Below are 13,802 nucleotides of genomic sequence, written 5' to 3' on the forward strand. Positions count from 1 at the left end.
ATCTTATAATATTTCAGAAAAATTAGTACTTATATTAAAGTGCATAGATTTGTGCAAAAAACCAAGTGAGCAAATAAATGTGATATTCATAAAAACAAAAATTGCTAGTTTTGAAGACGTCAGCCAATGACGAAACGCGTTAGTTGAAACGCATTTCATGACGTCACATGAGCTGGGTGGAACGCAAACCGGTAGTACCGCTCTTCACTTTACAGCTCTCATATGTGACGGCGTTTTTAATTGTTTTCTTCCTGCAATTGGATTGTGTGAACTGATTCTTTGGATTTTTGTGCAATAAAATATCTTTTTAAACATTACTGCACTATCTGGAGCTTTCCTTTTTAAACATATCCGGCCGGAGGAGGACAGCGGAGGAGTGACACCATTGGAGAAAAGAGGAGGCACCCATTCGGAGTATATTTTTTAGATATATTATTTTATATATCTAATTTTTATTGAACGAGCAATTTTTGTTTTTTTGAATATCACATTTATTTTCTCACTTGGATTTTTGCACAACTCTATGCACTTTAATATAAGTACTAATTTTTCTGAAATATTTTAAGATTGTATATAATTTATATCAAATATCTGCACTTTAAATAGAGCAAGCGCTATAGGTAATCCTGTATCAAGGTTACTTCACACACAATTGGCAACATGATTGGTTATAAAAAGAGCCTCTCAGAGTGGCAGTGTCTTTCAGAAGTCAAGATTGGCAGAGGATTACCAAATCCCCCAATGCTGCAGCAAAAAATAATGGAGCAATATCAGAAAGGAGTTTCTCAGAGAAAAATTGCACAGAGTTTGAAGTTATCATCATCTACAGAGCATAATATCATCCAAAGATTCAGAGAATCTGGAACAATCTCTGTGCGTAAGGGTCAAGGCCAGAAAACCATACTGGATGTTCGTGATCTTCGGGCCCTTAGACGGCACCGAATCACATACAGGATTGCTACTGTAATGGAAATCACAACATGGGCTCAGGAATACTTCCAGAAAACATTGTCGGTGAACACAATCCACCGTGCCATTCGCCGTTGCCGGCTAAAACGCTATAGGCCAAAAAAGAAGCCAAATCTAAACATGATCCAGAAGCGCAGGCATTTTCTCTCGGCCAAGGCTCATTAACCACTTAAGCCCCGGAAGATTTTACCCCCTTCCTGACCAGGGCCTATTTTGCGATTCGGCACTGCGTGACTTTAACGGACAATTGCGCGGTCGTGCGACACTGTACCTAAACAAATTTTACCTTTTTTTCCCACAAACAGAGCTTTCTTTTGGTGGTATTTGATCACCTGTGCGATTTTTTTGATCATGTGCTATAAACAAAAAAAGAGCGTCAATTTTGCAAAAATAACAATATTTTTCACATTTTTTTATATGAAATCCCCCCCCCCAAAAAAAATGTAAAAATCAAAATTTTTTAACATTTTAGGCCAATTTTTTTTTTTACCATATGTTTGGTAAAAGAAAAAAAATCGCAAAAAGCGTATTTTGATTGGTTTGCGCAAAAGTTATTGCATTTACTAACAAAGGGAAAGATTTTTGTCATTTTTGTTGTTTATTTTTTTAACGCGTAATGTCGGCTAACTGCGATTTTTTTTGCGGGACTGCGACATTGGGGCGGACAGATCGGACCCTTGACTGACATTTTTGACACTTTCGGGGTTACCAGTGACATTACTACAGTAATCAGTGCTATATATATGCACTGTTACTGTAAAAATGACACTGGCAGTGAAGGAGTTAACTGTATTGGAGAGGGAGGGGTTAAGTGTGTCCTAGGGGCGTGCTTTTAACTGTGATTGGCTGTGGCTGTGTGTGTAAGAACAATGATCAACGGTCCTACATAGTAGAACCGTTTGATCATCATTCTTACACAGGGAGAACTGACAGGCGGCTTTGTTTACACTAGCCGTCTGCCTTTCTCCCGCTGTCACAGACGATCTCGAGTGCCCGGCGGACCCGCACACGCGCGGGGGGGGGGTCCGTGACTGAGCGGGAGCGCGCCTCCGGCGGCGCGCACTTGCTTCCCACACCCTTACAGGCTAGCGACGTATCCCTACGTCGCTCTGCCTGTGAGGGGCTGACTGCCGACGTAAATAGTCGTGCGGCAGTCGGCAAGTGGTTAAAAATGGACTGTGGCAAAGTGGAAAACTGTTCTGTGGTCAGACAAATCAAAATTTGAAGTTCTTTTTGGAAAACTGGGACGCCACGTCATCCGGACTAAAGAGGACAAGGACAACCCAAGTTGTTATCAGCGCTCAGTTCAGAAGCCTGCATATCTGATGGTGAGGGGTTGCATGAGTGCGTGTGGCATGGGCAGCTTACACATCTGGAAAGGCACCATCAATGCTGAAAGGTATATCCAAGTTCTAGAACAACATATGCTCCCATCCAGATGTTGTCTCTTTCAGGGAAGACCTTGCATTTTCCAACATGACAAAGCCAGACCACATACTGCATCAATTACAACATCATGGCTGCGTAGAAGAAGGTTCCGGGGTACTGAAATGGCCAGCCTGCAGTCCAGATCTTTCACCCATAGAAAACATTTGGCTCATAAAGAGGAAGATGCGACAAAGAAGACCTAAGACAGTTGAGGAACTAGAAGCCTGTATTAGACAAGAATGGGAAAACATTCCAATTCCTAAACTTGGGCAACTTGTCTCCTCAGTCCCCAGACATTTGCAGACTGTTATAAAAAGAAGAGGGGATGCCACACATTGGTAAACATGGCATTGTCCCAACTTTTTTGAGATGTGTTGATGCCATGAAATTTAAAATCAACTTATTATTCCCTTAAAATGATACATTTTCTCAGTTTAAACATTTGATATGTAAGCTATTTTGTATTATGAATAAATTGTTGAAATTGGAAACTTCCACATCATTGCATTCTGTTTTTATTCACAATTTGTAGTGTCCCAACTTTTTTGGAATCGGGTTGTATTTTTGAACGACAAATGTACTGATTAAATGCAAATCCTACTATTTGGTATTATTATACAAAAAACATTTTTGTGTTTGTCCCTTCGGATAATATTGGATGAACTGTCGTGATCGACTCTCAAAAACTGTGTACTGTACTAACGAACGGATTATTGTACGATCGTTCAGAGAGCGGTATTTTTCATACGATTTTCTGATCATGTGTACGGGCCATTAGGGAGTGCAGATTGCTGTACATTTGATTCTTCCCCTGCCATACTGGCTGGAAACAGTAATACAAGGACCTGGAAGGGACGTTTTACACATTGCTTCCAAGTCAATAACAGGAAGTTTTTTTTTTTGGTTCAAATTCCAATCGCACACGTCCTGGGTTAAAGCCTCATCTGTAGTGGGTGCTGCGGCGATCACCAGCTGGACACTGGATATATCACAGATAAATACAAATGTTTGCCAGCACACCATGGATCTCGAATTGTAGCTCAAAGCTTTTATTGCAGAAAGATCACATCACAACAGGATAAGTGCAACGTTTCAGAGCAACGCAGGACCCCTTTGTCAGGCATGTGAAATAAAAAATAATCGGGAAGGGGAGATCAGTGAAAGGATGTTCTCTGATCTCCCTCTCCTCTATACATTGACACAGTGATGCTGGTCCCTGGTCAGCCCATGTCTGCATTTCTTTGCAGCATACTTACAGCACAGCGGGCTGCATTCCAGTGAATGGGACACACATGAAACAATTGTTTTCTGTGTCCTTGTGGTGCCAGGTGTTTTACAATGCGGTAAGATGCGTGTCACCACACTACATGTGAATTAGACCCTAAGGGTGAATTTTTAGGTTTCCTGGATTTCAACTTTAGAGATCTATATATATATATTAATACAAGTCTTAAAAAAGGAGAACGCCTGAGGAGGAGGAATGCCATGCAGATGGATGAGGCTGAGTGAAGAAAGGACAGCTAGGAGCAATAAGCGACGACAATCATTAAACTGAACGATACCAGAGCAGCAGACAGAGCTCAAAGGTCTGTGCCAGGCACAAAGATGGCCGCCTGAATATCGTACAAGTCATAGGATGCCAGGGGAGGTTCTGCGAGTGGCTGGCTGCTGTGCATGGCAGAGCCTCGGGACTTTCCTATTGGCTAAGTGGGAAGTAGTGGGTGTGGTAGGACTGGCGGGAACATTGAGCCTGGCGGTAGATTGAAGTGTGTGGCCGGCTCGTAGCGCTGTATGAGATCGGATTCAGACATAAGTGGATCACCGCCCCTCCACCTCACAGCGGTAATCGGATTCCTACTAATCCTCAGGTGACGGCTCCCTCCATCCCGGACTCAGTCCTTTCCCTTCACACACCGGCCGGCACACCATGAGCCGCAAACAGAGAGCCGTCCCGGCCTACACCGAGACCCCGAACCCAGAGGATGGGGACAGGAAGTTCTCTAAGTTTGTGAGTATCCGGGGACACTGTGTGTGTGACAACGTCTGCATGTCCTATCAGGGAATGTCACCCCCCCTACTTTCTGGGTCCTGTCAGGGACTGTCGCCTCTCCCATCATAGAAGTGTGCTGTTCATATCTCAGGGACTGTCTCCTCTCCTGTCTATGTCCTGTCAGGGACTGTCGCCTCTCCCATTGTAGAAGTATGCTATTTGTATCTCAGGGACTGTCACCTCTCCTGTCTATGTCCTGTCCAGGGACTGTCACCTCACCCATTGTAGAAGTATGCTATTTGTATCTCAGGGACTGTCACCTCTCCTGTCTATGTCCTGTCCAGGGACTGTCACCTCTCCTGTCTATGTCCTGTCCAGGGACTGTCACCTCACCCATTGTAGAAGTGTGCTGCCAGGGACTTTCCCTTCTACTTTTACAGGATTCTAACTATATCATCTCGGACTGTCATGCCTCCTGTCATTGGAGTGTACTGTCTGTGTCCTATCAGGGACTGTCACCCCCCCCTACTGTCTGTGTCCTATCACCCCCCCCCTACTGTGTGTGTCCTATCAGGGACTGTCACCCCCCCTACTGTCTGTGTCCTATTAGGGACTGTCACCCCCCGTAATGTCTGTGTCCTATCAGGGACTGTTACCCCCCCCCCCACTGTCTGTGTCCTATCAGGGACTGTCACCCCCCCCCTACTGTCTGTGTCCTATCAAGGACTGTCACCCCCCCCCCTACTGTCTGTGTCCTATCAAGGACTGTCACCCCCCCTACTGTCTGTGTCCTATCAAGGACTGTCACCCCCCCTACTGTTTGTGTCCTATCAAGGACTGTCACCCCCCTACTGTCTGTGTCCTATCAGGGACTGTCACCTGTCACCCATTGAGGTGGGGGCAGCCAGCCCATATACATGTAGGGGACTCGGGCATCCCAAGGGGCCTGGATGGCAGTGTCTCTTTGCTGAATATGTGGGGCTGTACGGCCTGTGTCCTGTCATGGGGGCCTGTCACAGGGGCCTGTAGAGCTGCACGATTAATTGTAAAAAAAAAATTGCGATCTTGATTCACAACCCCCCCCCCCCCCGACGATCTTAACATGACATTTGCTCGATTCTTTACATAGCTGTGAGGGAGCAGAGAACAGCTGTCAAAGAAAAAAAAAAGAGAGCCTCCCGCAAATGCCTATCAACATCAGTCTCCCTGTTAAAGAGGAAGTAAACCCTCCTCTGACACTTTTACCTATAGGTACTGTAAATATCTCCTGAACATGCACCGTTTAGCAGATATTTACCTTACATGCAGCCAGTGACGTCACTGGTGCATGCGCTCTGAAGGAACTGCCACTGGTGCCGTTCCTTCAGAGCCCCGTGACGTGACCGTCAGCTCCCGCGCATACTGCATACTAGCTCATTATGGGTTTCTCTTTCAGGTTGGAAAAAAAAAAAAAACTGTTCACACTGGGGCGACGCTACTTGACGGGGCGACCTCACAGGTCGCGGTGCTCTGCTCGCACCGCGACCTCGAAGAGGCCGGCATGGACTTCATAACATTGAAGTCAATGCAGGTCGCCCCAAAGAAGCTCCGGACCCTTTTTCTAAGTCGGAGCGACTTGTGTCGCTCCTATTATAACGGGTCCACAGCTTCTCTATGCCAGGCGACCTGTCAGGCGACCAGGTCGCCTGACAGGTCGCCCCAGTGTGAACGGGACTAATGAGTTTACAACCTCTTTAAGTATAAACACAATGCATACAATGTATCTTTTCCTTTTGTCTGCCGGAGGAGGGAAATTTAACCTCTTAAAGACTAAACCTTTTTCTGACACTTGTTGCTTGCAAGTTAAAATCTGTTTTTTTGCTAGAAAAGTACTTGGAACGACCAAACATATATATATATATTTTAGCAGAGACCCTACAGAAAATATTACAACAATCGCCATTTTATTATGTCACACTGTATTTGCGCAGCAGTCTTTCAAACGCAATTAATACACTTTAACGAATAAAAAAAAAAAAAATGAAACAGTAAAGTTAGCCCAATATTTTTTTACAATGTAAAAGATGTTACGCAGAGAATCGTGATCTTTATTCCAAGCAAAAAAATCGTGATTGTCATTTTATCCAGAATCGTGCAGCTCTAGGGTCCCGTGTCCTGTCAGGGGGGGGCCTGTACGGCCTGTGTCCCGTCAGGGGGGGCCTGTACGGCCTGTGTCCCGTCAGGGGGGGCCTGTACGGCCTGTGTCCCGTCAGGGGGGGCCTGTACGGCCTGTGTCCCGTCAGGGGGGGCCTGTACGGCCTGTGTCCCGTCAGGGGGGCCTGTACGGCCTGTGTCCCGTCAGGGGGGCCTGTACGGCCTGTGTCCTGTTGGGGCTGTCACCTCCCCAGTTATAGAGGTGTGTGGTCTTCTCATACTCAGCATTGTGATCACTTTATTCAGCAGTGATGAAAAAACAAAAACAAAGTACAATATGGGCAGAGCTGTGCTTTATGTTTCTGGTGTGATAGCTGGCAGGACCTTACATCAGATTATCTCCATACGTTCGTTCCTGTGTGGCGGCCATGTTGGAGAGATTTCAGTTTTGATGACAAATGTTTGTGTTTATGAAACGGATGATTGTTGTTGTTTTGTATGTGGAGGGTGTCCCTTCCAATCTCCCATGTGTGTTCCTGACTGTGTGATTAGTGGGGGATGATCATGGGAATCCTTTCCTGGGGAGAGCAGATCTCCCTCCTGTCCTCCCGGAATCCTTGTGCTGTGATGTAGGTTGGGATTCCTGAAGGTATGAGTAATAGACAGATCCGGATGAGTGTGCACAGCTGTGGGTTGTAGTTGGGTGCAGTACATTGCACATTTTGTTTCATTGCCATCCATTTTCAATTCCTCATCTTGTGCTGTACATAAAGCACACCACATTTTGTACATACGCTATGTATTGTGGTACTGATCAAGACAGGCCATTCATAATCCGCTGACTTCCTTCACACAATCCACCATGCCGGCTGCTATGGACACACTCCCGAGCTAGGCTGTGTACTTCTATAGACCCACACAGTGCAGCTTAGCTCTGCCCTCTGCTCCCTCCTCACAGGATTTGATTGACAGCTGCCTCTGTGTCCTGTGAGGAGAGAGGAGCTGCAGACGGGTACAGCGTTGGATTGAGAGAGGACTCCAGTAAGTATTTAGGGAGGTGAGGGGGGTAATACAACTTCTGGGACTTTAAAGCGGAGTTCCACCCATTTTTAATAGGTTGGAATACATAGATCTATGTAATCCCCTTTAAAATGGCTTTTACCAATGTAAACTTTTTTTTTGCTAGTAAATACCTTAATTTCTGCTTTATTCCTCCTCTCCTCACTTCCGGGTCCGATCGGCGATGACGTCATTCGGCGATTCGCAGTGTCTGCTGGGATGTATTCTATTCCAGAAATCTCGCAGTAGCTGACCTGTACTGAGCCGTGCCTGCCCCGCCTCCTCTCATTGAGTTGTATTGTATGAATGTATTAAGGCCGTTCTCCGCCCCGCCTCCTCTCATTGAGTTGTATTGTATGAATGTATTAAGGCCGTTCTCTGCCCCGCCTCCGCCCCGCCTCCTCTCATTGAGTTGTATTGTATGAATATATTAAGGCTGTTCTCTGCCCCGCCTCCGCCCCGCCTCCTCTCATTGAGTTGTATTGCATACAATACAACTCAATGAGAGGAGGCGGAGCGGAGGCGGGGCAGAGAACAGCCTTAATACATTGCATACAATACAACTCAATGAGAGGGAGCGGAGGCGGGGCAGGCACGGCTCAGTACAGTTCAGCTACTGCAAGATTTCTGGAATAGAATACATCCCAGCAGACACTGCGAATCGCCGAATGACGTCATCGCCGATCGGACCCGGAAGTGAGGAGAGGAGGAATAAAGCAGAAATTAAGGTATTTACTAGCAAGTTTCCATTGGTAAAAGCCGTTTTAAAGGGGATTACATAGATCTAAAGTTCCAAAAATGGGTGGAACTCCACTTTAACTTAATGCAGGGAATGTGTGAAGGAAAAAAAGTATTGACTTTAGAAGCACTTTAATTAGTGGTCCCCACACCCAGAACAGCACCAGTTATAAGTAGAAAGCCTGGCAGGATGGATTAGAGGGGGTGGTAGAATCCTAGTTTTCTTTAGGTGTAGGTAAATATGTACATATTTTATGTTGTATTGCTATGTATTATGTCTGCTCAGACAAATAGAAAGGCAGAATCTCCCTAGCTGGATTAAAGACGGCAATATAACTTTAGAGCTGGGATCCTTTTTCCAGTCAATCTAAAACAGAAATAAAAAGTTTTGACTTGAAAGTGATTGTAAATGTATATATATATATTTTTCTAACAAACGTGGTATACCTACCTGCCCTGTGCAATGGTTTTTCATAGCGCAGCTCCAATCCTCCTCTTCTTAGCCTCTCCTGGCTCCTCCCCCTGCCAAGTGCCCCAACAGCAAGCCTCTTACTATGGAGGCACTCCAGGGGCTCAATCCCAAGTTTATGGACACACTGAGCGCCGCACGGCTCCGTCCCTCCGCTCTCTCCAACCAGGATTTGATTGGCAGCAGCAGGAGCCAGTGGCTCCCACTGCTGCCTCTGTCCTGTGAGGAGGGAGAGAGCAGAGGGCTAGATCTCTAGCAGAAAGCTAGATTGAGATCAACCTCAGGTAAGTATTTGGGGGGTGGGGGGGGGATTCTGTGCACATAATGTTTAACTTAACCTAGGGCTGGGCGATTTTGCCTAAAAAAAAAAAAAAAAAAAAAAAAAAAATCTTCGATTTTTAAAGAAAAATTCGAGTTTCGATTCTCGGTGTTTTTTTTTTTTTTTTTCCAATGCACTTAAAAAATGACTGCAGACATCAGATATAGTGTCAAAAGTGCAACTTTATTGCTATTTTAACTCCTCAAGAGTTAAAATGCATAGAATCCCAAAACAAAAAGTACACGCTGCCATGTTGTTAATTTTTTGACTGTGTTGTTGTTCTTTTAGGCCCCGTTCACATACAAGCGACGCTACTTTGCACCGCGACCTCCGAGGTCGCGGTGCGAGCAGCGCGTCGCGACCTCGGAGCGGCCGCCACGGACTTCATAACATTGAAGTCTATGGCGGTCGCCTCCAGGTCGCCCCAAAGAAGCTCCGGACCCTTTTTCTAAGTCGGAGCGACTTGTGTCGCTCCTATTAGAAGGGGTCCGCAGCTTCCCTATGGGAGGCGACCTACGGCGACCTGTGAGGTGACCAGGTTGCCTCACAGGTCGCCTTAGTGTGAACGGGGACTTAATAGACTAGACATTAGACAGTAAAAGAAGACGCGGGGGCTGGCTCATATCGCGCTGAGCGGGGAGGGAGGAGAGCTCACTGTGTGGAGGGAGGACTGAGGAGAAGGAGAAGCGCTGCAGCTGTATATGTGTCTGACGGACCACCGCCGCGCCTGGATGTGACGTCCGCTGCGGGCGGTGCGTCTGTACAGGGGCTGCGCTGTGATAGGTACAGTCAGAGAACTCCCCAGTAACCGGCCACCTTTTTTAGTTTGAAACTATTTTTTTTTTTTTCAAACAAGTTTTTTTCTACAATTGTTTTTTTTTTTTTTTCTGCTTTTTTCCTCCTTTTTCCGCCTGCCCCCACGTAACTACACACACCTGGGCTCAGCCAGCTACTAGTCCGCCGCACAGGAACCGAACTCTCCCCACCGCCGCCACGCCTGGATGTGACGTCAGCTGTGGGCGGTGCGTCTGTACAGGGGCTGCGGCGCGCTGTGATAGGTCCTGACAGATGCTCCATGGGCTTTTCCAGATTGTTGGTAACCTTGTCTCAAGGACCAATTTACCATCTTGCTTCACAGTATCTGGCTTTAATGGTCATTGCTGTTTGAAGTCCTGGTTTTTAGACAGGGGCATCTCTAAATTTGTGGGTTTCCTACAATGCTAAAATCTAGAGTGACTACTTCCCGCAAAATCAGTGAACGTATGGGCTTTGGGGCTTTCTTCCTAGCATTTTCTCCATTTGCTAAATCTTTTCTCCTTCCTGCAGTTGGGCCTGCACAAGTGGCACTTGGCATTATGAAGAGACAGGTTTCTGCCCTTTCTTCTGTTTGAGACCAGAGAACTCCCCGGCCTGGATGTGACGTCAGTCAGCCGGGAGAGGAAGAGGGCGGTGCGTCTGTACAGGCCAGGGGCTGTGATAGGATAGGTACCTATCCTATCACAGCCCCTGGTCTGTACAGATGCACCGCCCCCTTCCTCTCCCGGCTGACTGACGTCACATCCAGGCCGGGGAGTTCTCTGTGTACCTATCACAGCGCGCCGCAGCCCCTGTACGGACGCACCGCCCGCAGCTGACGTCACATCCAGGCGCGGCGCGGCGGCGGTGGTCCGATACTGGGGAGAGTTCGGTTCCTGTGCGGCGGACTAGTAGGTGGAGGAAAAAAAACAATTGTATAAAAAAACTCGAGTTTTAAATAAAAAAATCGTTTCAAACTAAAACGATAAATCGATTAAATCGATTTATCGCCCAGCCCTAACTTAACCACATCAATACAGTGCACTTTCACCCCCTTTCTGCCCAGGCCAATTTTCAGCTTTCAGCGCTGTCACACTTTGAATGACAATTGCGCAGTCCTTCTACACTGTATCCATATGAAATTTTTATCATTATTTTCACACAAATAGAGCTTTCTTTTGGTGGTATTTAATCACTGCTGTGTTTTTTATTTCTTACAAAAAAAAAAAAGAAACAAGACAGAAAATGTTGAGAAATTTTTTTTTTTTTTTTCTTATTTTCTGTAAATTTTGAAAATAAGTAATTTTTCTCCTTCACTGATGAGGTGGCACTGATGAGGAGGTACTAATATGCCGCACTGGGGCACTGACGGGCGGCATAGAGGAGCAGGCACTGATGGTGGGCACTGTTTTTTTACTTTTCCATAATCAGGGCACTGATGATCAGTACCTGTCTCCTCGCCACACACTCTGACAGTGTGAGGCAAGGAGAGCCAATAAATGGCACTTCCTCATTTACATGTGACCAGGCTGTGATTGGACACAGCCGATCACATGGGTAAAGAGTCATGTCATTGGCTTTTTAACAAGATCGGAGTGACACAGTGTCCTAGCAACACGGCGCGGCCAAGATCGCCCCACTGTGCGCCCCGTGGGCGCACGAGAGGGGCCGTTCTGGTGCGCCATCATACGACGGAGTCCCAGAACGAGAGCCGCTCAGCCATCATTTGGGGTGTTAAATATTTAAAGCCCCTTTTACACAAACGGACCATCCGTTTTTCATCCATCTGTTGATTGTTGAAAAATGAACATCAATTCTTTCCTATGGAAAAACAGATGTAAATCGATGATCATTCATTTACATCGGTTTTCATCCGCTTCCCTCAACATCCTTTTTTATTTGAACGGATGAAAGCCCTATTTTTCATCCGTTTAAAAAAATGAATTGGATGCCAAAGGGTGAAAAACTGATGTTGATTGAAAAAAACTGATGACAAAAAAATGTGACCGAACTGATAAAATGAACGGACCGGTCCGTATGTGTGAAATGGGACTTAAGGCCTCTTTCACACATGCTGTCTGTTTGTCTGTTTTTTTAATCTATTCGTTGACAGATGAAAAACGGACATCAATGCATCTCTATGGAAAAATGGATGATCATCAGTTTACATCTAAAAATGACGAGGACCAATGCGCTACCCGGAAGAAAATCTGACCCCAAAGACCGTGAGTGGAGTGTTTATAAAGAACAATAAGAAGATAAAAAAATTCTAATAATGTGCAAAACCGCAATAAGAAAAAGCAGCCAAATTCCAATCAGTGTCCCCACTGTATAAAAATGTAATAAAATCAATCAAAATCGGCGCTAATTCATGTGAAAATCTTGATCCTAAAAAAATATAGTGTTGCTAAAAAATATTCGTGCAGGTGGACGATTATGTGCAATAAATAGATGATACGGGATAATAAGCCTCAACAGTAAAATCCAATAAAAAAAGATGGTGTTGAGCAAACTAATAACTAATGTGTCCTAATACCAAGTGAACGGTACAGATGGATAAAAGGTGTAGGTATCGTGGATAAACCAAATTGTGTGTCCTATGTGATAATTAAAACTGTGAGGTAGATGATAATCTTCAACCATTCATTCCAATATAAGAAGATAATATTGAGCAGACTAATAACGAGTGAACGGTACAGATGGATGAAAGGTGTAGGTATAGTGGATAAACCAAATAATGTGTCCTATGTCTTGATTAAAAATAGATAAGTCCAAACAGTCAGTACAAATATGAGGGAAAAAATATATAAAATATGATGTACAGATGGACAAATTCTCAAAAAAACTCTTCATTAATAAATCCAATCAATCATAAAAAACTGCAAAAAAATAAATATGTAGTCCATAAAGTGAATAAATAAGTGATATTCCCAATAAAGTGACTAGAGAAAAATTCCGTGAATAAACACCCAGAAATTAATGCAAAAGCACTGTTGTCTGGTGATCGTGAGCTCAAATCCAACAAAAGTGTGCACTAGCCGCTCAACCTCACTGCACACTCAACAGAGCGTGTTTGAGAATAATCTCATTCAGATAAATGGTTGCTTCTGGGATGGATCACCTCCGGATGGATGGACAAATGGATAGTTGTCACAAAACAGGGGAGGGGGGTTCCTAGCTTCTTAGTATGTTTCCTCTTTCTCCTCTCTATGTCCTTCCAAGACAGCGGACTTGCTAATGGTGGTCAAATGGCTCCCATTCCACGCAAAAGTTCTCAGATAGGGGGATTCAAATAAATACCATCATGGTGCAGTATGTAATCACAGGCTAGTTTAATAGATAAAAATACACTTACATCTGAGTAGGGTATATACAGCAGTGAACAAAAAGACCGCGGATGCGGCGCCAAACACAAGATCCCTCCGGCTACGGCCGTAAGCCGGAAGTGACGTCACCTGGTTCCTCTTGACGCGTTGCATCACTGACACACGTGACTTTATCAAGGGATCAGTTTACATCTGCCATCAGTTTTTTTTTTTAAACTGATCAAAGCTCTATTTTTCTTCCATTTAAAAAACAAATCGGATAAAAAACGAATGTAAACTGACAAACTCTTTAAACATTTTGACGGGACTTAACTGCTGAAATGAAATGAACAGTCCGCATGTGTGAAAGGGGCCTTAAGCAGAGAATCCATTAGGGTGTATAAGGCTCTTTCACACACTGAGTCCATTGGATGGACTCCGTTTTTCTCAGCGGGGGATCGATCTGATGATCCCCCGCTGAGCAGGCGGATGACAGCTGTTCTGTGCTGTGTGCGGAGACACAGCTGTCAGTTGCCCATGTATCTCTATGGGGGAAATCGGATGGTAACGGACCGTCGGTCTGTTCTCATCCGATCC

The 13,802-nt window shown here is 45.2% G+C and overlaps 1 protein-coding gene across 1 annotated transcript in view; it reads left to right on the forward strand.

The window, feature by feature from the left end:
* Window positions 1-4,116: 4,116 nt before the first annotated feature.
* DIAPH3 (diaphanous related formin 3) overlaps window positions 4,117-13,802 on the forward strand; it is a 1,357,913-nt gene continuing 1,348,227 nt past the window's right edge. Inside the window, exon 1 of the mRNA XM_082245041.1 lies at window positions 4,117-4,405. Within this exon, the coding sequence (XP_082101167.1) occupies window positions 4,325-4,405 (81 nt within the window). The 5' untranslated portion in view covers window positions 4,117-4,324. The remainder of the gene's footprint in view (window positions 4,406-13,802) is intronic.

This window comes from Pelophylax lessonae (assembly GCF_965119305.1).
Source record: "Pelophylax lessonae genome assembly, chromosome: 2".
In the NCBI taxonomy this organism is placed as follows: Eukaryota; Metazoa; Chordata; class Amphibia; order Anura; family Ranidae; genus Pelophylax; species Pelophylax lessonae.